This window comes from Penaeus chinensis, chromosome 4 (genome assembly GCF_019202785.1).
Source record: "Penaeus chinensis breed Huanghai No. 1 chromosome 4, ASM1920278v2, whole genome shotgun sequence".
Classification (NCBI taxonomy): domain Eukaryota; kingdom Metazoa; phylum Arthropoda; class Malacostraca; order Decapoda; family Penaeidae; genus Penaeus; species Penaeus chinensis.
The window spans coordinates 13,654,981-13,681,038 of record NC_061822.1 but is presented as its reverse complement, the minus strand read 5'-3'; the positions used below and the strand labels follow the sequence as shown (position 1 = coordinate 13,681,038).

General features: G+C 33.1%; 5 protein-coding genes across 5 annotated transcripts; all 5 read right to left on the bottom strand.

Moving 5' to 3' along the window:
- Nucleotides 1–1,784: 1,784 nt before the first annotated feature.
- Nucleotides 1,785–8,164, bottom strand: LOC125047221 (holotricin-3-like). The gene is made up of 3 exons (XM_047645419.1): nt 8,142–8,164; nt 7,587–7,789; nt 1,785–2,105 (listed from the first exon to the last, which is right to left on the bottom strand). The coding sequence occupies exons 2-3, from the start codon at nt 7,786–7,788 to the stop codon at nt 1,873–1,875; spliced, it is 435 nt and encodes a 144-aa protein (XP_047501375.1). The 5' UTR covers nt 7,789; nt 8,142–8,164; the 3' UTR covers nt 1,785–1,872.
- Nucleotides 8,165–11,017: 2,853 nt separating this feature from the next.
- Nucleotides 11,018–13,421, bottom strand: LOC125025205. Its single transcript, XM_047613180.1, has 3 exons — nt 13,283–13,421; nt 11,801–11,849; nt 11,018–11,463 (listed from the first exon to the last, which is right to left on the bottom strand). Exons 1-3 carry the CDS (start codon nt 13,419–13,421, stop codon nt 11,118–11,120), a joined length of 534 nt encoding a protein of 177 aa, XP_047469136.1. The 3' UTR covers nt 11,018–11,117.
- A 1,232-nt stretch (nt 13,422–14,653) lies between these two features.
- On the bottom strand, nt 14,654–15,270 carry LOC125047240. Its single transcript, XM_047645457.1, has 2 exons — nt 15,230–15,270; nt 14,654–15,122 (listed from the first exon to the last, which is right to left on the bottom strand). The coding sequence occupies exons 1-2, from the start codon at nt 15,253–15,255 to the stop codon at nt 14,756–14,758; spliced, it is 393 nt and encodes a 130-aa protein (XP_047501413.1). The 5' UTR covers nt 15,256–15,270; the 3' UTR covers nt 14,654–14,755.
- Nucleotides 15,271–18,452: 3,182 nt separating this feature from the next.
- LOC125047260 lies at nt 18,453–19,546 on the bottom strand. Its single transcript, XM_047645488.1, has 2 exons — nt 19,417–19,546; nt 18,453–18,921 (listed from the first exon to the last, which is right to left on the bottom strand). Exon 2 carries the CDS (start codon nt 18,918–18,920, stop codon nt 18,555–18,557), a length of 366 nt encoding a protein of 121 aa, XP_047501444.1. The 5' UTR covers nt 18,921; nt 19,417–19,546; the 3' UTR covers nt 18,453–18,554.
- Nucleotides 19,547–22,175: 2,629 nt separating this feature from the next.
- LOC125025204 lies at nt 22,176–23,289 on the bottom strand. The gene is made up of 3 exons (XM_047613179.1): nt 23,263–23,289; nt 22,981–23,153; nt 22,176–22,644 (listed from the first exon to the last, which is right to left on the bottom strand). Exons 1-3 carry the CDS (start codon nt 23,287–23,289, stop codon nt 22,278–22,280), a joined length of 567 nt encoding a protein of 188 aa, XP_047469135.1. The 3' UTR covers nt 22,176–22,277.
- Nucleotides 23,290–26,058: the final 2,769 nt, after the last annotated feature.

The window sequence follows — 26,058 nt, the reverse complement described above, 5'->3', positions numbered from 1 at the left end:
ACTTCAGCTTCATCTTAATCTAGTATTCAGAGTCTAATTAATGGATGGTAAAACACTTCCGTAGGAAATGAGACTACAGTTTCGAAGATGGACTCCAGGTGGATTACGAAACTGTAATCCAATTAGTCTAGTTTGTGCATTGTGAGTTTTTCTGCCACAGTTTATTTAATGTGTATTCATATTTATAGAATTTCAAAGATACATGTTAATATCGCAGTGCTTTACTGTAAAGTTAAAGTCTTTAGTAACCTCACTTGCCTCACTACTTGTATGATTATCATACAAGTAGCATTTAAAATGAAAGGACGCAATACAATGACCTTGAAAATGAAAACAGAGAAAGAGAATGAGTATTTGACTTAGTTCTTCTCTATTTCGTCCTTGTAACTCCATTTATATAACCAGCAGAATTTCAAAATCCTTTTTCTTTAGGTACTAAGTATAAAGTGATCTTATGAGTACTTCGATATATTACGTCGAATAGCACGTCGTATAACACGTGTTTTGTGTTTACGCACACATATACCTTAAATAACTTGAGTAGATTATTACGATGTTATAACAGACGGTCAGCAGTTAAATAAGTTTTATTGAAGGTCGAAGACGATCATATTGTGTCACTTAATCTGATTCGAACTTTTGTTAGATTGAATCAAGAGAACAACTTGAACTATAGATAAATAGATAGATTGATAGATAAAGAGGGGGGGGGGGTATTGTAATTGCAGCAGACACCCGTGAAGAAGAGAAATCAATTGAGAGACAGATAATTGGAGTTAGAGATAGATAGCTATAGATAGATGGAGAGGCACATAAGATGGATGGAGAGAGGAGGAGAGGAGAGAATGCAGTAATTGTAATAGAGAGAGAGTTAGAGACTGATAGAGAAGGATGGAGAGCCAGACATAGATATAGACATAGATGGAGAGACGATTCCCCCGATAGCACTTCCTGGAAAGTCCATATCACTCTAGGCACATTGACCCAGAGTCTATTGCGAATGAGTATGTGTGTAGGGAGAGGGGGAAGTGTAGGAAAGAGATACCGAGGAAATATGCTGGTTCACTGAAAAAAAATATAGTTTCTCCTGTGTCTGGGACTGAGTACACTACAAGAATGTCTTACAAATAAATACCAAGTTATTCAAGAAATAGAAATATTAGAAGCCATGAAGGTTTGTACAAACAACATCTGATAACAATTAATTTGACGTTATACAGTGAAAACAGCCATTGACAAGAATATCTGTGTCTAGTAGCGTTTTCGTACCTGCTGGTTAGAACTTTATTTAAAATGTGTTTGAAGGAAACTTGTGTTATGAAGCCAGCAAGTTTGTTCAGAGATTATAGTATTATGTAGAACGAAAATTAGATCAAGGATGTTTTAACCGAGATACTTGTGGCTGTACTTATATTTGGTCACAATAAAGTTATCTACTTTTCGCTTAGTGTTTCATAACGGTATAAAAAGGCTTTCCGTTTATGGGTACAAATATATCATACAGATTTCAGACAAAAGTGAGGATGTTGCAGATTTTGAAATTGGAGTGATGAAAAAAATTCATATATTTCACTGGTTAAGTTCCATTACAAGTCATATAATTCGTCCTTGGATGTGTGCGTGTATATACATGTACACATACATATACGCACACAAACACACACATATATATATATGTCTGTTAATCTGTGTGGGTATGAATGTGATTATATTTATGTATGTTTGAGTTTGCAGATTATGTTTGAGAAAGCAGGGATATGATAACTTACATTAGATAAACGGAGTTTTAAAGATAACTTTTATTCTTGAGGAACTATAAATCCTTTTATGGTTATAAATCACAAGTTAATACTTTTCGGTGAAGAATTCTGTCTATCCTTGGTAAGGTCGTTGGCAGCAGTAGTACTTGTTGGTATAATTACTCTTGCACCAGTACTTGCACTTGTTGTATCCGAGCACGGGTCTTTGGTCGTAGAAGCTGTAACCAGGCACAAGACCAGGGTAATGAGCGGTGTTGAAGGATCCAGCGCCGTGGATGCCAGAGCCTACGAGACCTGCGCCATGGATGCCAGAGCCTACGAGACCTGCGCCATGGATGCCAGAGCCTACGAGTCCTACGCCATGAACATTACCTCCGTGGACACCCCCGAGGACACCGCTGTGAACTCCACCAAGGACACCTCCATGGACACCTCCGTGGACACCACCGAGCACTCCACTGCCATGGACAACAGGTCTGTGTCCACCAGTGCCATACGTGCTGTGTCCAGCAACTGCTGCTATGAGGCACAGAGCCACGAGGAGGGAGGTCACTGCCACGTTACGAGCCATTCTGAAAGCAAAAAAAAAAAAAAAAAAATATATATATATATTCATATACGTGAACAAGTTTGGAAAGTATATGAAAAGCATACCATGGCATCTGATGCAAATTTCTCTCTTTAAATAAATAAATATCCTTTACAGTAGCCACATACTTGCAACTCAATTGCGTGCGGTGTTCTGAGCTTTCTTTCACGTTGCGTCCTTATATAAGCGGTCCCATCACCTGCCGCCTCATGTCCAGGGAACTCCAGACAGGAATGTGTTGCCAACATACTATATTTCTTAAATTTGTTAGAGCGATCAACCCAATTTGTATATTATAATTTCCATCACGAGAAACTAAAACCTAAAAACGGATTTACATTATTTTGTATCTTTAAAGATGAAACATCCCTGTTAGTCATTATATATTTGCTTTTGCTATCGACATGTGGAAGGAAACGACACCTACTGATGACGAAATCAAAGTTTCCAGGTAACGGGCAACCTCCGGAAGAAGTCTGCAGAGTTCAGTTTTTTCCTCGCATATCTGATTATTGGCTGAGTCATGACCATATTGTCTAGGAAAATAAGTGTCCTGTCTTCAATTACGAGGATGAGGGAGTCGATATTCAAAGCGCTTTTAAGGTGAAAAGATTCCATTAATACTCAACGGTAAAGGCTGAGTTCCTGAGGATAACAGATAGGTATAGATAGATATCCACAGTAAGAAAGAGAGAGTATGTATGTGTGTGAGAAAGAGATGGGGTGATGAGGGGAGAGAGGGGGTGATACCCTCAGCCGCATTGGATAATTGTAAAATTTATGGTACCTTTCCTGTGCAGTATATGTGTGTGTGTATGTGCATGCGCGCGCGCGCGTGTGTGTTTGTGTCTGTGTGCGTAAATATATGTACACATACATATGCAGTATATATACGTTTATATTATGTACATATATATATATATATATATATATATATATATATATATATATATATGTATATACATGCATATGTATGTATATATGTATATATGTATATACACATCTATCTACGCATATATATATGTACATACATATATACATACATATACACATATATGTATATATGCATATATATACACATATATACATAAATATATATATATATATATATATATATATATATACACACACACACATGTATATATATGCGGGCGGGTGTGTGTGTAAATATATGTATAAATATACATACCTATATACGTTTATATTATATGCATGTATATATATACACACATTTATATATATGTACATATATGTATATATATATATACACTCACACACATATTTATGAATATACACATGTATGTATGTAAGTATATGTATAATGATGTATATATATGTATATTTATATATCTGTGCATATGTATATATGTATATATATATATATATATATGCATATGTGTATATGTATATATTTTGTGTATATCTGTGTATATTTACACACACACACACACACACACACATATATATACACACACACACACACACATATATATATATATATATATATATATATATAAATATAGAATATACACACACACATATATATATGTATATATATCTATACATAAATATAAGATATATGTATATATGTATACACACACACATGTTACGAGCCCTCCTGGAAGGAAAAGCAATGTATCATATAAACGAGATAATACACGAAAATGTCTGGCAAGGTATATGGAATCCATACCATGAGGCTTTTTACCCGACTTGCTCTATCATTAACAGAAGCGCCTTACATGAAATTCAACATCGTGCAGTATTTTCCTCATCTTTCCTTCTGTATACGCACACCCATCTCCTGCTGACTTGCTTGCGCCTCGGGAAATCCAGGCACGAGCTTATGTTGCCGGTATTCACTATTTTTCTTTGGTCATTGAGCCCAGTAAACCCGTTTTTTGTGGCTCGCGTTTAAAAATAGCTGAATATGTGAAGAAGTGGCAACAATGATGTCGAAATGAGAGTTCCCAGTCAAGGAAGTAATAGCTGGAAGAAATCAGTTGAAAACTTTTTTTTTTCTTTCTTTCTCTCTCTTTAAATTTACCAGAATGAGAAAGCTGACGGCATTATCCATAGTACTTTTATTAAGATAAAATCTGTACTTTGGTGATTGCAACAAGCGATGGACGAGATGGATAGAGAGAGTTAAATAGAGAGAGAGAGAGAGAGAGAGAGAGAGAGAGAGAGAGAGAGAGAGAGAGAGAGAGAGAGAGAGAGAGAGAGAGAGAGAGAGATGTAAATTGGTTGTGATACTGACAGCACTAGTTTACATATGTGATAATGCTGTACGGGTTGTGAAAAGTGAAAACATTGCTGTGCGTTCAATGTGATAATGATTATATTTTCTTTCTGTGATACATGCATACATACATGTATACGCACACGCAGACACGCACACTTACACACTTTTACATATATATATATATATATATATATATATATATCTACTTATATATGTATCTATGTATGGTCACACATGCGTTGTATATATATACATATATATGTACATATATATGTACATATATACATATATATATACATATATATCTATCTATATACGTACTTACATATATAATGTGTCTACATATATATGTATATATACATATATATATACACAAACTTATATACATACACATAAATACATATAAATATATGTATATATACATATATATATATATACATGTGTATATATATATGTATATATGTATATGTGTATAAATATCGATATCAATATGAAATAATATCAATGTTCAGTGTGATCATTTGCCTTCCTGGCTGCTTTTACCAAATGCCGTCTCTCTCTCTCAATATATATATATATATATATAAATATATAAACATAAACATGTGTATATGTACACACTCACACACATACACACACACACACACACACACACACATACACACACACACACACACACACACACACAAACACACACACATATATATATCGGATTCACATTCTAAAAACACCTGTCACCAATGTGTTAACACTTAAATCATAACAAGCAAAATCAATATTTCGTACCAGGATTATTCCTGCCACCAATCGGGATTTTCATTTTTTTGATGCCCCAAGAAAATCCTCCAACTGACTTTATTCAAGGTTCGGCGAAGGAAGCGTAGTTTTACAGATAAGAAAGGCCGCGGGGTGGCTTCATTTTTCCTTCCTAAACATCAAAGCGAAATGTTTTAGTGTTGATCAACAAAACCTAAATTCAAGATTTTTCTCAATATGGTAACAAAATATCTGTCTGCCCAACTTCAAAGAAGGGGGGAAATATACTCAAAGTAAAGCAAATAATAAATAGACAAAATAAGCATAAACTGATGCTTCATTACTATTTCATAAGATGCTAGACTAATTATTTTGACTAAGGGACCCGAGGGACGGAAATGCGAGTACGCTTTTGCCAGAGAGGCCACACCTATGATTGCTGGTTACTCGAAAGAAATAGGTGAGTAATAAAGGATAACTATATAAGCTTAAAAATATAAGCTCTACAGACTTGAATGAAATTAAACATTGTCTGCAGATCAACTAAACATACGCTGCCTCTTATGCTGGGTTATTGTTCTTCTCACATTTCTGTTCGCACTACTGACGCTATTTAATCTGCGGAGCTGTCTCCTACGATGAGTCTCCGACTTTAACACTATTACACTATTAAATATGTTTTGGCATCAGTTCATAGGATAGCGCAAAATGGTGGCTACTCAACCGGTTGCTTCTCTTGTGCTGTGGGCAAAGGGAAGTCCATTTTAAGAAGTCTAAATTCTGAAGTCATACCCATATACCTAGCCTTAGACAAGTTTTATATTTCATTTGCTCCTAACCCCCGTCATTTCCTAAAAAAAAAAAAATCAAGTGCTCTTGGCTAGGTCTCACCTCTGTGTAATAATGTAAAGGTCTTGTTTGAAGAAGAACCCAGTAAGAAAACCTTCCCGTGCGCAGCCTTACTTACCCCTAAAATAACTAAATAAGATATTCAATCGAGCAGTCATTAGTTTAACTAACAATTGACATATTTTATCCAAACAAATATCTACCACAGAATTTTACTATACTATCCTATAATACAAAGCTTGGTTTGACAACACTGGCACACACACACACACACACATATATAAATACACACACACACACACACACACACATATATATATAAACACACACACACACACACACACACACACACACACACACACACACACACACACACACACACACACACACACACACACACATATATATATATGAACACACATATATATACTGTATATATAGTATATTTAGTATTCTATTTTAAAGTGTCTACATCCAGAATGATGAAATTCACTCATTACAACTGAATATTGATGAAACACAGACACACAGGCTATAAAGTCGCAGTTCCCAGTAAAATAAAAAAGCAAGTTAAAGCCATAAAACCAGTAAGTCTGCATCACTCGTATGTCAGTAAAACATTGATTCCTTGATAACATTTTCCGTATATGTTATCACATGGATTTTCTTTCGTTTTACCTATTACAATGTTGCACTTATCGTTTTCATTACACCTATTTTTTGTCTTATTTATCATTTTCGTTTTATCTATGTACGGTTATAGCGTAGGGGTTAGATGTTATAAAATGATTGATATAGATTTCATAAAATTACAAACATGACTTTAAAAATGGGGAAAACATAAAGATAGAGACATTAGGGACATATTTGAAGATGCAGACATACAGAGTAAAGGAAAGAAAATGAGATATTTTTGTTTTTTATCTTCACATATTTTTATTTTCTAAATGGTTATAAGTAATTCGTTGAAACAAAACATTTTTCGTCTTACAATCTGACTCTTAAAAGGCTCGTGCATTAAACTATTATCATAAACACAAGAATTATCTTAAATGTGTTTTTCTCTCAGTGTGGATGTCAATTAGTGTACGCAGTTATAGACACATACCATAAAGACATTACATGCATTTTATTTAGAGAGGCAACACACACATTTATCAACATAAGAGACAAACCAGTTCGTTAACAACACAGTACACAACTGAACAATGAATCTAACCATAGTAAGACTGTTGGCAGCAATAATACTGGTTAGTATACCTACTCTTGCACCAATACTTGCACTTGTTGTATCCAGACACGGGTTGGTTGAGGTGGAAGCCGAAACCAGGCACAAGACCAGGGAAATGAGCGGGGTTGAAGGATCCAGCGCCGTGGATGCCAGAGCCTACGAGACCTGCGCCATGGATGCCAGAGCCTACGAGTCCTACGCCATGAGCGCTACCTCCGTGGATACCAGCAGATGAATGGACACTGCTGTGGACACCAAGAGGTCTGTGTCCGCCAGAACCGTAGCTTCTGTGTCCAGCAACTGCTGCTACGAAGCACAGAGCCACGAGGAGGGAGGTCACTGCCACGTTACGAGCCATTCTGAAAGGACATGCGATACATTATATTTACATTATATATGAAGTGGTCTGAATTATACCATGACGTTTTATCTGATTTTCTCACTTCAACCACTTGGTCGAGGATGGCAGGACGTGATTTCCAGATTTTAAAAAATATCATTAGTATTCTAATTACAATATAATATTCATACAGTATCCATATTAATAACACAAAATCCTTTTAAGGAATGGAGAAATCAGGTGTGGCCACAAAAAACCTATTGAGTCCTTGGTGGCTGAGCACCTATGGAGCCATCTATGTGTAACAAAATTCACTCATGTGAATCCTCGACCGATGGGTTAAGAGAATGAAGTTCATCTTCAGTCGTTACCTGAACTTCAACTGTGTGCTGTGTTCTGAGGTTTTATTCACACTGCCTCCTTATATACAGATTCTCGTCCAGGGAACTCCAGACAAGAGCTGAGGTTGCTAACAGTCTCCATTTTCTTTCATGCATCAGTAACCATTTTCTTTAATTCATCAGCACATTCAACCTTTGGTAAATTACTATTCATATCGAAAAAAGCCATACCGAAAATATAGATTATATTACCAATGCTTTCCAGAAAGCAATATGCTTGTAGACCACCTAATATTATTAATAAGACGTGATTGAGTATAGCAAGCAGTGGCAATGCTGATGGCGAAACCAGGATTTCCAGGCAACGAGGCAATATCTGGAAGAGGTTAGCTAATCACCTTCTGATTTTGTGTTGCATTGTTTGATTATATATTGTTTTGTTTATTTCATTCCATCATTTATTTATATATGAAGACCCATTCGTCTTCTTGTTATCATCATCATTACATCATTATCATTATCATTGTTACTCTTATTATGATCATCATCATTATTATTATTGTTGTTATTGATCATATAATTTTATCATCAAGACACATTATTCTTAGTTGTTATTATCGCTATCATCATCATTGTCATTGTCCTTATATTATATTATATCATTACTATAATTGTATTTATTATTATCATCATCATTGTCATCGTAATAATTATCATATATAGTACTTTTTTAGGATAAAAATCTCAATATACTGATGACTACAAGTTAATGATAAGCAAGCAATTATATGCATCATTATATGCATCATTATCAATATTATTGTTACTCCTATCATAATTACTATAATTTCTTTCATCATTGTTGCTATTGATTATATTATCATCATCATCATGATTAGTATCATACATAGCACTTTTAGGATAAAATACCTCAATATAGTGATGACTACAAGTGAACGATGATAATGAAAGATAGGCTGATACAAACAGATAGTTGAATAGACAGATGGAAGGAAAGTGAGAGAGAGAGGGAATTCACTGTATAGTTTATATCTAAATCATCTTTTGATTTTGATAATACACATACACACACGCATACAAAGACACGCACACACATACGTACACACACATACACAAACACACACACACACACACATATATATATATTCAATCCATATATATATATATATAATCCTTATGCATATATATTTAAACAGTATATGTATATATATTTATATGTATAGATATATGTATATACATACATACATATATACACACAAATACATATACATATATATACACACACATTTACATTTAAACACATATATGGTTTATTGTGAAGTATAACTTTATACCGATATAATTTTGGTAAAAAAAAAAGATGAATAAATGAATAAACATTTATTCCTGGTAAGTTTGCACAGACGAAATTATGATGATTAATAATCTTACAATCAAGAACAGAAATAACACAATAATGATAATAATAATTTAAAAAATAACAGTGATAATAGCAAATAAAATTATAAGAATAATATTAATCATGATTAGTAATGATAATGATAGCATTGATGAATTACAAAGATAACCCCAATATCAAAATAAAGCTGGTTATGTAAAAAAACAAACGGTAACCATTGGAATAAAGATAAAAAACTTTTTTTAACGTTTTCGCCTGTGATAATCAAGAGCTTCATTAAAGCACTGAGGAATATCTTTCCGTGAGTAGACCTCGAACATATTTTCTTGGAAGCCCACGGAGTCCATAGTCACACATGTCATCACAACACGGTCCCCCAAAGCCATTATTGTGGAAATAGCGTCCTGTAGGTTCAATGTTCGTGGACATCATTGGCAAGAACATTCTAAGCCCATCTATTTTCAATCCATTTTCCCCTTCACTCCCTTCCAACCCCCACCACCAGTGCCCCCTCCCTGTTCCTATTTCTTACACCCCCACCATACTCATGTATAAGAATATATACATATATATGTGTGTGTGTAATCTAGAATATTGTAAAAATCATGTTTATATTTGTTTTAAAGTGTGCTCTTCCACAACGTTGAGGTGAACCTATTTAGAACTCTAGTGCCTACAGAAAGCGAAATTTTGGCAGATAAGCTGTGGTATCATATGTTAATGTCTTCAAGGCTTGGGGCCAGTAAGTTTGTCAGTATGAGTGATTCCTTAATGACAATTTTCGTATACATTATCAAAAGTTATTTCACAATCGTTCATCTTCGTTCCATTAAATATTAACTTTCTTTTTCGTCATGTCGCTGTACGGTTGCGATTCAGAGGTAAGATGTTCATACTTATATGGAAACACTACAGACATGTCCGTAAAAATATTATGCATATATATATATATATATATATATATATACATATACATGTCTACATGTATGCACACGTATGTATATATAATATATATACATACATACAGATACTCATGTCTGTATACATATATATACGGCATATATATATATATATATATATATATATATAAGTATATATCATATATGTGTATATACAAGTATATATGTATTTATATATATTCATATATGTGTGTATTTGTACGTGTGTATGTATAGAAATGTATGTATATATACATTATATATATAGGTATACATATACATGTATATATATAGATGGATTGATATGCATACATATATAGATAGATACATGCATACATATATGTAGATATACATATATATATATATATATAGATATAAATATATTTATATATGTGTGTTTGTGTACAGTATATATGTATATATAAACACCCACACCCAGACGCAGACATATATACACACACATATAACATATGTCTTGAAGCGACAAATTATACTGGTATTAATGGTGATGCATTTACTAGTGTAAAAATGTGGAATAATATAAAATCTTATTACATACTCTTTATTTGAGAAACGGCAAACAATTTTGTCCATATAAGAGATTCTGGTTCGTCCACGGTATAGTCAGTATAATAATGAACTATGAATCTAGCCATAATAAGACTGTTGGCAGCAGTAATACTGGTTAGTATACCTACTCTTGCACCAGTACTTGCACTTGTTGTATCCAGACACGGGTTGGTTGAGGTGGAAGCCGAAACCAGGCACAAGACCAGGGAAATGAGCGGGGTTGAAGGATCCAGCGCCGTGGATGCCAGAGCCTACGAGTCCTACGCCATGAGCGCTACCTCCGTGGATACCAGCAGATGAATGGACACTGCTGTGGACGCCAAGAGGTCTGTGTCCGCCGGAACCGTAGCTTCTGTGTCCAGCAACGGCTGCTACGAGGCACAGAGCCACTAGGAGGGAGGTTACTGCCACGTTACGAGCCATTCTGAAAGGATAAACGATACATTATATTTACATTATGTATGAAGTGGTCTGAAAACGCATATGAAAATTATATCATGACGTTATATCTGATTTTCTCACTTAAACCACTTGGTCGAGGATGGCAGGACGTGATTTCCGGATTTTAAAAAATGTCATTAGTATTCTAATTACGATATAATATTCATACAGTATCCATATTAATAACACAAAAAATCCTTTTAAGGAATGTAGAAATCAGGTGTGGCCACAAAGAACCTATTGAGTCCTTGGTGGCTGAGCACCTCATGTGAATCCTCGACCGATGGGTTAAGAGAATGAAGTTCATCTTCAGTCGTTACCTGAACTTCAACTGTGTGCTGTGTTCTGAGGTTCCATTCACACTGCCTCCTTATATACAGATTCTCGTCCAGGGAACTCCAGACAAGGCTGAGGTTGCTAACAGTCTCCATTTTCTTTCATGCATCAGTAACCATTTTCTTTAATTCATCAGCACAGTCAACCTATTTGGTAAATTACTATTCATATCGAAAAAAGCCATACCGAAAATATAGATTATATTACCAATGCTTTCCAGAAAGCAATATGCTTGTAGACCACCTAATATTATTCATAAGTGATTGAGTATAGCAAGCAGTGGCAATGCTGATGGCGAAACCAGGATTTCCAGGCAACGAGGCAATATCTGGAAGAGGTTAGCTAATCACCTTCTGATTTTGTGTTGCATTGTTTGGTTATATATTGTTTTGTTTATTTCATTTCATCATTTATTTATATATGAAGACCTATTATTATTCTTATTATCATTATCAATGTTACTCTTATTATGATCTTCATCATCATCATTATTATTGCTGTCACTAATTATATAATTTCAACATCATCGTCACCATTATATATTAATCTATGAAGACTCAATATTCTTGTTGTTATTATCGTTATCATCATCATTGTCATTATCATAATGTTATTGTTGCTCTTATTACTACTACATATTTTGTTATTATAATGGTTGTTATTGATTATATTATCTTATCATTATTATCATCATCATTGTCATCGTAATAATTATCATACATAGTACTTCTTTAGGATAATAAATCTCAATATACTGATGACTACAAGTGAACAATAATAATGAAAGATAGACGCAAGTAGATAGATACATAGACAGAAAGAATGAAAGTGAGAAAGAGAATTCACTGTATAGTTCATATCTAAATCATCTTTTGATTTTGATAATACACACACACATACACACATATAAATACACACACACACACACACACACACACACACACACATATATATATATATATATATATATAATCCTTATGCATATATATGTGTGTATAAACAGTATATGTATATGTATATATGTATAGATAGATAGATATATGTATATACATACATACATATATGTTCATATATATACAAACATACATATACATATATATGCAAACACACACACACACATATGAATATATATATATATATATATATATATATATATATATATATATATATATAAACACAGATATGCTTTACTCTGATATGATTATGGTAAGAAAACCTGAATATTTATTTCTTGTTAGTTTGCATAAGCGAAATGATGACGCCTAAGAGTCTTACAATCATGAATAGAAATAGCACAATAACGATAATATTTATAATAATAACAATGATAATAGCAAATAAAATAATACGAATAATATTGATCATGATTGGTAATGATAATGATCGCATTTATTAATTACAAATATAAATCCAATAGCAAAATAAAGTTAACATTAAAATAAAGATAAAAAGAACTTTTTCTTAACGTTTTCTCCTGTGATAATCAAGAGCTTCATCAAAGCACTGAGGAATATCATTCCGTGAGTTGACCTCGAACATATTTTCTTGGAAGCCCACGTAGTCCATAGTCACACACGTCATCACAACACGGTCCCCCAAAGCCATTATTGTGGAAATAGCGTCCTGTAGGTTCAATGTTCGTGGACATCATTGGCAAGAACATTCTAAGCCCATCTATTTTCAATCCATTTTCCCCTTCACTCCCTTCCAACCTCCACCACCAGTGCCCCCTTGTGTTCCCATTTCTTACACCCCCACCATAGTCCTATATAAGAATATATATATATGTGTGTGTGTAATCTAGAATATTGTAAAATCATGTTTATGTTCATTTTAAAGTGTGCTCTCCCAAAACGTTGAAGTGTACCTATTTGGGACTCTAGTGCCTACAGAAAACGAAAATTTGGCAGATAAGCTGTGGTTTCATAACGTTCTCTTCAAGGTTAGACACCAGTAAGTTTATCAATATGAGCGATTCCTTAATGACGATTTTCGTATACATTATCAAATATCATTTCAGTCTCGCCCATCATTTCATTTCATTAAATATTTACTTTCTCTTTCGTCATGTGGCTGTACGGTTGAAATTTAGAGGGATGAAACACTACAGAAACGACCGTCAAACTGGATATATATATGCACATGTATGTAGATGTGTGTATTTATACATACATATATACACATATATGTATATTAATATATTATATATACACACACGGCAAATGATATATGGTTGCAATTCAGAGGTAAGATGTTCGTACTTATATGGAAACACTACAGATATGACCGTAAAAATAATATACATTTACATATATACATATATGTACACATGTATATATATATTATATATACATATATATACACATATATACAGATACATATATACACATGTATGTATATATATATATATATATATACGGTATATATATTAATATATATCATATGTGTGTATATACAGGTATATACATTTATATATACATATATGTGTGTATGTGTATGAGTGTATGTATGGAAATATATATATGTATATATATATACACATTGTATAGATAAATATGCATATACATATGAATATATATTATAGATAGATATAGATAGACAGATTGATATACATACATATATAGATACATACATATATGTAGATATATATATGAATATAAATATATCTATATATGTGTGTGTGTTTGTGTACAGTATATATGTATATATAAACAGAACACACACACAGACGCAGACATATATATACAGCATTTAACATATGTCTTGAAGCGACGACTTATACTCGTATTAGTGCTGTTGAATTTACTAGTGTAAAAATGTGGAATAATGCCATAAAATATGATTACATACTCTTTATTTGAGAAACAGCCAACAGTTTTGTCAACATAAGAGAAACTGGTTCGTCCACGGTATAGTCAGTACAATACTGAACTATAAATCTAGCCATAATAAGACTGTTGGCAGCAGTAATACTGTCGGGTATAGCTACTCCTGCACCAGTACTTGCACTTGTTGTATCCAGACACGGGTTGGTTGAGGTGGAAGCCGAAACCAGGCACAAGACCAGGGAAATGAGTGGGGTTGAAGGATCCAGCGCCGTGGATGCCAGAGCCTACGAGACCTGCGCCATGGATGCCAGAGCCTACGAGTCCTACGCCATGAGCGCTACCTCCGTGGATACCAGCAGATGAATGGACATTGCCAAAAGGTCTGTGTCCGCCGGAACCGTAGCTTCTGTGTCCAGCAACTGCTGCTACGAGGCACAGAGCCACGAGGAGGGAGGTCACTGCCACGTTACGAGCCATTCTGAAAGGATATGTGATACATTATATTTACATTATACATGAAGTGGTTTGAAAACGTATATGAAAATTATGCCACGACGTTTCATCTGATTTGCTCACGTAACCCACTTGGTCGAGGACGGCAGGAGAAACATGCCAGGTCCATTGTAATTTTAGCATAATGTTTCTGCATAAATTGCTCTACAAATGCCTAGTCACTTAGGTGTCAACTATTATCCGTTCCTATCTCACCTGGTTACCCTTTTTTCGTGATTTCAGTGTTTAAGAAATATCATTAGTATTCTAATTACGATATTCATACGGTATCCATATTAATAAAACAAAAACAAAAACAAAACAAAAAATCATTTTAAGGAGTGGAGAAATCAGGTGTGACCATAAAGAACCTATTGAGTCCCTGGTGGCTGAGCACCTATTGAGCCATCTATGTGTAACAAAATTCACACATGTGAATCCTCGACCGATGGGTTAAGAGAATGAAAGTCATCTTCAGTCGTTACCTGAACTTCAACTGTGTGCTGTGTTCTGAGGTTTTATTCACACTGCCTCCTTATATACAGATTCTCGTCCAGGGAACTCCAGACAAGAGCTGAGGTTGCTAACAGTCTCCATTTTCTTTCATGCATCAGTAACCATTTTCTTTAATTCATCAGCACAGTCAACCTATTTGGTAAATTACTATGCATATCGAAAAAAGCCATACCGAAAATATAGATTATATTGCTATTGTGTTCCAGAAAGCAATATGACTGTAGACCACCTAAAATTATTAATAAGACGTGATTGAGTATAGCAAGCAGTGGCAATGCTGATGGCGAAACCAGGATTTCCAGGCAACGAGGCAATATCTGGAAGAGGTTAGCTAATCACCTTCTGATTTTGTGTTGCATTGTTTGGTTATATATTGTTTTGTTTATTTCATTTCATCATTTATTTATATATGAAGACCCATTATTCTTATTATTATCGTCATTATTACATCATTATCATTATTATTGTTACTCTTATTATGATATTTATTATTATTATTATTGTTGTTGTTATTGGTTATATAATTTTATCATCATGATCATCGTCACCGTTATCTATTTATCTATGAAGACCCATTATTCTTGTTGTTATTATCGTTATCATTATCATTGTCATTATCATTATATAGTTGTTACTCTTATTTTTATCACTTTATTTTTTTGTTATTATGGTTGTTATTGATTATATTATCTGAATATTATCACTATTTGTTTATCATTATAATTGTTATTTATTATTTTATCTTATTATTATCATCATCATTGCCATCGTAATAATTATCGTACATAGTACTTTAAAATATCTTAATATACTAATGACTACAATTAAACAATGATAATGAAAGATAGAAAGACACAAACAAAGAGATAAATAGAAAGAATGAAAGTGAGAAAGAAAATTCACTGTATAGTTTATATCTAAATCATCTTTTGATTTTGATAATATAAATGCACACACATACACACATATGAATATGTATATACACATATGTACATATAAAATTCTTATGCATATATATATATATATATATATATATATATATATGTGTGTGTCTGTTTCTGTGTGTATAAACAGCACACGTATATGTATTTATATGTATAGATTGATATATGTATATACATACATATATATACACATATATATAAACACAAACATATACGTTTATATACACACACACACACACACACACATACACACACACACACACACACACACACACATACATATATATAAACATTTATTTTGAAGTATAACTTTATGCTGATATAACTTTGGTAAAAAAAAAAAAAAAACTAAATATTTATTCCTGGTTAGCTTGCATGAGCGAAATGATGACGCCTAAGAGTCTTACAATCAAGAATAGAAATAGCACAACAATGAAAATAATTATAATAATAACAATGATAATAGCAAATAAGATAATACGAATAATATTGATCATAATTAATAATGATAATGATAGCATTGATGAATTACAAAGATAACCCCAATATCAAAATAAAGCTGGTTATGAAACAAAACAAACGGTGACCATTGGAATAAAGATACTAAGAACTTTTTTTTAACGTTTTCTCCTGTGATAATCAAGAGCTTCATCAAAGCACTGAGGAATATACTTCCGTGAGTAAACCTCGAACATATTTTCTTGAAAACCCACACACGTCATCACAACACGGTCCCCCAAAGCCATTATTGTGGAAACAGTGTCCTGTAGGTTCAATGTTCGTGGACATCATTGGCAAGAACATTCTAAGCCCATCTATTTCAATCCATTTTCCCCTTCACTCCCTTCCAACCTCCACCACCAGTGCCCCTTTGTGTTCCCATTTCTTACACCCCCACCATAGTCCTATATAAGAATATATTTATATATATATATATATGTGTGTGTGTGTGTGTGTGCGTGTGTAATCTAGAATATTGTAAAATCATGTTTATGTTCAATTTAAAGTGTGCTCTCCCAAAACGTTGAAGTGTACCTATTTGGGACTCTAGTGCCTACAGAAAACGAAAATTTGGCAGATAAGCTGTGGTTTCATAACGTTCTCTTCAAGGTTAGAAACCAGTAAGTTTATCAATATGAGCGATTCCTTAATGACAATTTTCGTATACATTATCACAAATATCATTTCAGTCTCGCCCATCATTTCATTTCATTAAATATTCACTTTCTCTTCGTCATGTGGCTGTACGGTTGCAATTCAGAGGTAAGATGTTCATACTTATATGGAAACACCATAGATATGACCGTAAAAATAATATACATATACATATATACATATATGTACACATGTATATACATCATATATATACATATATAGATACATATATACAGATACATATATACACATGTATGTATACATATATACATATATACGGTATATATATATTAATATATATCATATGTGTGTATATACAGGTATATACATTTATATATACATATATGTGTGTATGTGTATGAGTGTATGTATGGAAATGTATATATATATATGTATATATACACATTATATAGATAAATATTGATATGCATATGTATATATATTATAGCTAGACAGATTGATATGCATACATTTATAGATACATACATACATATATGTAGATATATATATGAATATAAATATATCTATATATGCGTGTGTGTTTGTGTACAGTATATATGTATATGTTTATATAAACAGAACACACAAACAGACGCAGACATATATACACAGCATTTAACATATGTCTTGAAGCGACGACTTATACTCGTATTAATGCTGTCGAAATTACTAGTGTAAAAATGTGGAATAATACCATAAAATATGATTACATACTCTTTATTTGAGAAACAGCAAACAATTTTGTCAACATAAGAGAAACTGGTTCGTCCACGGTATAGTCAGTACAATACTGAACTATAAATCTAGCCATAATAAGACTGTTGGCAGCAGTAATACTGTCGGGTATAGCTACTCCTGCACCAGTACTTGCACTTGTTGTATCCAGACACGGGTTGGTTGAGGTGGAAGCCGAAACCAGGCACAAGACCAGGGAAATGAGTGGGGTTGAAGGATCCAGCGCCGTGGATGCCAGAGCCTACGAGACCTGCGCCATGGATGCCAGAGCCTACGAGTCCTACGCCATGAGCGCTACCTCCGTGGATACCAGCAGATGAATGGACACTGCCAAAAGGTCTGTGTCCGCCGGAACCGTAGCTTCTGTGTCCAGCAACTGCTGCTACGAGGCACAGAGCCACGAGGAGGGAGGTCACTGCCACGTTACGAGCCATTCTGAAAGGATATGTGATACATTATATTTACATTATACATAAAGTGGTTTGAAAACGTATATGAAAATTATGCCACGACGTTTCATCTGATTTGCTCACGTAACCCACTTGGTCGAGGACGGCAGGAGAAACATGCCAGGTCCATTGTAATTTTAGCATAATGTTTCTGCATAAATTGCTCTACAAATGCCTAGTCACCAAGGTGTCAACTATTATCCGTTCCTATCTCACCTGGTTACCCTTTTTTCGTGATTTCAGTGTTTAAAAAATATCATTAGTATTCTAATTACGATATTCATACGGTATCCATATTAATGAAACAAAACAAAACAAAAAAAAATCATTTTAAGGAGCGGAGAAATCAGGTGTGATCACAAAGAACCTATTGAGTCCCTGGTGGCTGAGCACCTATTGAGCCATCTATGTGTAACAAAATTCACACATGTGAATCCTCGACCGATGGGATAAGAGAATGAAGTTCATCTTCAGTCGTTACCTGAACTTCAACTGCGTGCTTTGTTCTGAGGTTTCATTCACACTGCATCCTTATATACAGATTCTCGTCCAGGGAACTCCAGACAAGGCTGAGGTTGCTAACAGTCTCCATTTTCTTTCATGCATCAGTAACCATTTTCTTTAATTCATCAGCACAGTCAATCTATTTGGTAAATTACTATGCATATCGAAAAAAGCCATACCGAAAATATATATTATATTGCCAATGCGTTTCAGAAAGCAATATGACTGTAGACCACCTAAAATTATTAATAAGACGTGATTGAGTATAGCAAGCAGTGGCAATGCTGATGGCGAAACCAGGATTTCCAGGCAACGAGGCAATATCTGGAAGAGGTTAGCTAATCACCTTCTGATTTTGTGTTGCATTGTTTGGTTATATATTGTTTTGTTTATTTCATTTCATCATTTATTTATATATGAAGACCCATTATTCTTATCATTATCGTCATTATTACAGCATTATCATTATTATTGTTACTCTTATTATGATATTTATCATTATTATTATTATTATTATTATTGTTGTTATTGATTATATAATTTTATTATCATCATCATCGTCACCATAATCTATTTATCTATGAAGACCCATTATTATTGTTGTTATTATCGTTATCATCATCACTGTCATTATCATTATATTGTTGTTACTCTTATTATCACTTTATTTTGTAATATTATGACTGTTATTGATTATATTATCTTATTATCACTATATTGTTTTATTATTATGGTTGCTATTGATTATATTATCCTATTATTATTATCATCATCATTGCCATCGTAATAATTATCGTACATGGTAATTTAAAATATCTCAATATACTAATGACTACAATGGAACAATGATAATGAAAAATAGAAAGACCCAAACAGAGAGATAAATAGAGAGAATGAAAGTGAGAAACAGAATTCACTGTATAGTTTATATCTAAATCATGTTTTCATTTTGATAATATAAATGCACACACATACACACACATATGAATATGTATATACACATATGTACATATAAAATTCTTATGCATATATCTGTGTCTGTTTCTGTGTGTATAAACAGCACACGTATATGTATTTATATGTATAGACTGATATATGTATATACATACATACATATACATATATATAAACAAATACATGTACTTTTATATGCACACACACACACACACACACACACACACACACACACACACACATATATATATATAAACATATATTTTGAAGTGTAACTTTATGCTGATATAACTTTGGTAAGAAAACCTAAATATTTATTCCTGGATAGCTTGCATAAGCAAAATGATGACGTCTAAGAGTCTTACAATCAAGAATAGAAATAGCACAACAATGAAAATAATTATAATAATAACAATGATAATAGCAGATAAGATAATACGAATAATATTGATCATAATTAGTAATGATAATGATAGCATTGATGAATTACAAAGATAACCCCAATTTCAAAATAAAGCTGGTTATGAAATAAAACAAACGGTGACCATTGGAATAAAGATACGAAGAACTTTTTTTTTAACGTTTTCTCCTGTGATAATCAAGAGCTTCATCAAAGCACTGAGGAATATATTTCCGTGAGTAAACCTCGAACATATTTTCTTGAAAACCCACACACGTCATCCAAACATGGTCCTCCAAAGCCATTATTGTGGAAATAGCGTCCTGTAGGTTCAATGTTCGTGGACATCATTGGCAAGAACATTCTAAGTCTATCTATTTTCAATCCCTTTTATCCTTCACTCCCTTCCAACCTCCACCACCAGTGCCCCCTCCCTGTTCCTATTTCTTAAACCTTTACCATACCCATATAGAAGAATATATATATGTGTGTGTAATTTAGAATATTGTAAAATCGTGTTTATGTTCATTTTAAAGTGTGCTCTTCCACAACGTTGAATTGTACCTATTTGGGACTCTAGTGCCTACAGAAAACGATAATTTGGCAGATAAGCTGTGGTATCATAATATTAATGTCTTCAAGGTTAGAGACCATTAAGTTTGTCAGTATGAGTGATTTCTTAATGAAAATATTCGTATATATTATCAAATATCATTTCAGTTTCGCCCATCATTTAATTCCATTAAATAATCACCTTTTTCGCCATGTGTCTGTACGGTTGCAATTCAGAGATGTTCGTACTTATATGGAAACACTACATGACAGTAAAAATAATATACATATACATATATAGATATATGTACACATGTATATATATATTACATATATACATACATACATAGATACATATATACACATGTATGTATACATATATATATACGGCATATACATAAATATACATCATATGTGTGTATATACAGGTATATATATTTATATATATACCTGTATATATACACATATGATATATATACATATATGTGTGTATGTGTATGAGTATATGTATAGAAATGTATATATATATGTATATATACACATTATATAGATAAATATTGATATGCATATGTATATATATTATAGCTAGACAGATTGATATGCATACATTTATAGATACATACATACATATATGTAGATATATATATGAATATAAATATACCTATATATGTGTGTGTTTGCGTACAGTATATATGTATATATAAACAGAACACACAAACAGACGCAGACATATATACACAGCATTTAACATATGTCTTGAAGCGACGACTTATACTCGTATTAATGCTGTCGAAATTACTAGTGTAAAAATGTGGAATAATACCATAAAATATGATTACATACTCTTTATTTGAGAAACAGCAAACAATTTTGTCAACATAAGAGAAACTGGTTCGTCCACGGTATAGTCAGTACAATACTGAACTATAAATCTAGCCATAATAAGACTGTTGGCAGCAGTAATACTGTCGGGTATAGCTACTCCTGCACCAGTACTTGCACTTGTTGTATCCAGACACGGGTTGGTTGAGGTGGAAGCCGAAACCAGGCACAAGACCAGGGAAATGAGCGGGGTTGAAGGATCCAGCGCCGTGGATGCCAGAGCCTACGAGACCTGCGCCATGGATGCCAGAGCCTACGAGTCCTACGCCATGAGCGCTACCTCCGTGGATACCAGCAGATGAATGGACACTGCCAAAAGGTCTGTGTCCGCCGGAACCGTAGCTTCTGTGTCCAGCAACTGCTGCTACGAGGCACAGAGCCACGAGGAGGGAGGTCACTGCCACGTTACGAGCCATTCTGAAAGGATATGCGATACATTATATTTACATTATATATTAAATGGTCTGAAAACGCATATGAAAATTATACCATGACGTTTCATGATCGAGGATGGCAAGACAAACAAAAATGTCCATTGTAATTTAAGCATATTGTGTTTATACATAACTTGCTCCACAAGTGCTTAGTCGCCAAGGAATCGACTATTATCCCTACCTATCTCACTTGGTTAACCTTTTCGTGATTTCCGGATTAAAAAAATGTCATAAGGTATTCTAATAACAATATAATATTCTTAATGTCAGTAACAACAAAAATGACATTATCGATATTAGTACTGTAAAAAATACGAACTTTCCAGGAATGGAAACACAAGGTGTGCCCACAAAGAACCTACTAACTGACTCCTTGGTGCCTGAGCACTTATTGAGCCATCTATGTGCAACACAATCCACACAAAACACTACAGTGGACAGTGACTCCTCGACCGATGGGTTAAGCGAATGAAGTTCATCTTTAGTTGTTACCTGAACTTAAACTTCGTGCTGTGTTCTGAGGTTTCATTTACACTTCCTCCTTATATACAGATTCTCGTCCACGGAACTCCAGACAAAAGCTGATGTTGCTTACACTCACCATTTTCTTCCATGCATCAGTAACCATTTTCTTTAATCTATCAGCACAGTCAACCTATTTAGTAAGTTACTACTCATATCGAAAAAAAATATCGGAAATATAGATTATATTACTAATGATTTCCAGAAAGCAACATGCCCGTAGATCACCTAATATTATGAATAAGAAGTGTCTGAGTATGGCAAGCAGTGGCAATGCTGATGGCGAAATCAGGATTTCCAGGCAACGAAGCAGTATCTAGAAGAGGTTAGCTAACCCTATTCTTATTTTGTATTGTAACTCATTTGTTTTATTTATTTCATCGAATGATTTCTTTATCTATAAAGATCTATTGTTCATGTTATTATTATCATGGCCGTCACTGTCATTATCAATATGTATATCATTATTACTGTCACTTTTACTATGATCATTACCATTATTATTATTACTGTTGTCATTGTCTATATCATCATCATACTTATATATACCACTTCTTTAAGGATAAAATACCTCATTCTACGGAAGTTACAAGTGAACTATGTTAAAGAAAGATAGACAGACATACACAGTCTGATAGATAAATAGAGCGAAATAAAGAGAAATTGACAGAGAGAGAGAGACAATCACTGTATAGTTTATTTCAAAATCATCTAAATCCTCCCCACCCCCCCACCCCACACACACACATATATATATATATACTATATATGTATATAATACATATATATACATATATATATATATATATATATATATATATATATATATAATATGTATATATATACATATATATATTATATATGTATATATATTTATAGGTAAATAGTTATGTTTATACATATATATGTATATAGATATATGTATATATACTTGCATATATATATGTATACATATATACAGACACTGAAACATATATATATATATATATATATATATATATATATATATATATATGCATTATTTTGATGTACGAAATTATGCTTATATAATTTTGATAAGAAAACCTAAATATTCATTCTTGGTTAGTATGTATGAACGAAATTATAACGCTTACGAATCTTGCAATCAAGAACAGAAATAACGCAACAATTATTATAATAATGACAATGTTGATAATAATAATAATATTAATAATAACAATGATGATGACAAATAAGATAATAGAAATAATGTTGATCATGATTCGTAATGATAATAATAGCATTGATGAATTGCAAAGCTAAAACCAATAGCAAAACAAAGTTGACAATGTAATAAAACAAACGGTAAACATTAGATTAAAGATAAAAAGAACAGCAACAACAAAAAAAATCGATGTTTTCTTCTGTGAGAATCAAGAGAGTCATTAGAGTACTGAAAAATAGCATTCCGTGAATAGACCTCGAACCCATTCGCATGGAAACCCTTGTAACCCACAATCATACCCTTTAGCACAACAGGACGATGGTCCCCAAAGTCTCTGTTGTAGGAATAATGTCCTGTAGATTCAGCGTGGACGTCACCATCATTGACAAGAACCCTCTAGGCCTATCTACTTCCAATCCATTTTTCCCCTGAATACCTTCAAACTCCCCCCCTCCCTGCCTGTTCCTCTTTCTCACCTCCCCTCTTTTCCTCTCCCCACCCATTCCTATTCCCAAATTCCTGTAGTTTTGACCGGAGTGCAACACAAGGTCGTATGGAAGAAGTACATTCGTTTTCGGAAGATGGTTCGTGTCGGGAGAGGTAATAGGCTTCAGTGCTGCACTGAGAGTCAAACAAGATATATATATATACATAAATACAGTTTTTTATTTATTTTTTCACTTATATATTTCAATTTGTACATATAGATACATAACACAGACACATACACACAGATATATGTGGGCAAGTAAATATATACATGTATACACAAATGCATATACATACACACGCACACACACTCACACACACACACACACACACATATATATATATGTATATATATATATATATATGTGTGTGTATAATTATATATAAATTTATACCACACACACGTATATATATGTATTGAATTATAAATTTATACCACACACACGCATATATATGTATATATATGTGTGTATATATACATATATACACATATGTAATCTAGAGTGGGGTTAAACCATGTTTATGCTTATTTCAAAGCGTTGAAGTGAACCAATATAAGACTTTAATGCCCAGAAAACGAAATTTTGGCAGATAAGCTGTGATATCATAATGTTAATGTCTTCAAGGTTAGAGACCAGTAAGTTTGTCAGTATGAGTGATTCCTTAATGACATTTTCGTATACGTTATCAAATGTTATTTCAGAATCATTCATTTTTGTTCCATTAGTTACTTTCTTTATCGACATGTGGCTGTACGATTGAAATTTAGAGGAAAGCAACACTACAGAAATGACCGACAAAATTATATGTATATATGCATGTATCTGTATGTATTTATACATACACACATACATACACATGTTTGTATATGCATGTACATTATATTATACGGCATATGATATATATTTATACATATATGCATGTTTGTGTACATTTATGTATATATGTACACATATACGTATATATACATACACGAACATGTATATAAATATATGTGTTTGTAGATAGCATATGTTGGTGTGTGCATGTGAGTGTATATACAGGTGTGTATATATGTACATACACATATGTATAAATAGATAGACAGATAGACATACATATACATGTGTTTATGTGTACAGTTTATACATATAGATGGAGACATACACACACGTGCATATATGTATATATATACATATATATACATATATATTTGTACCT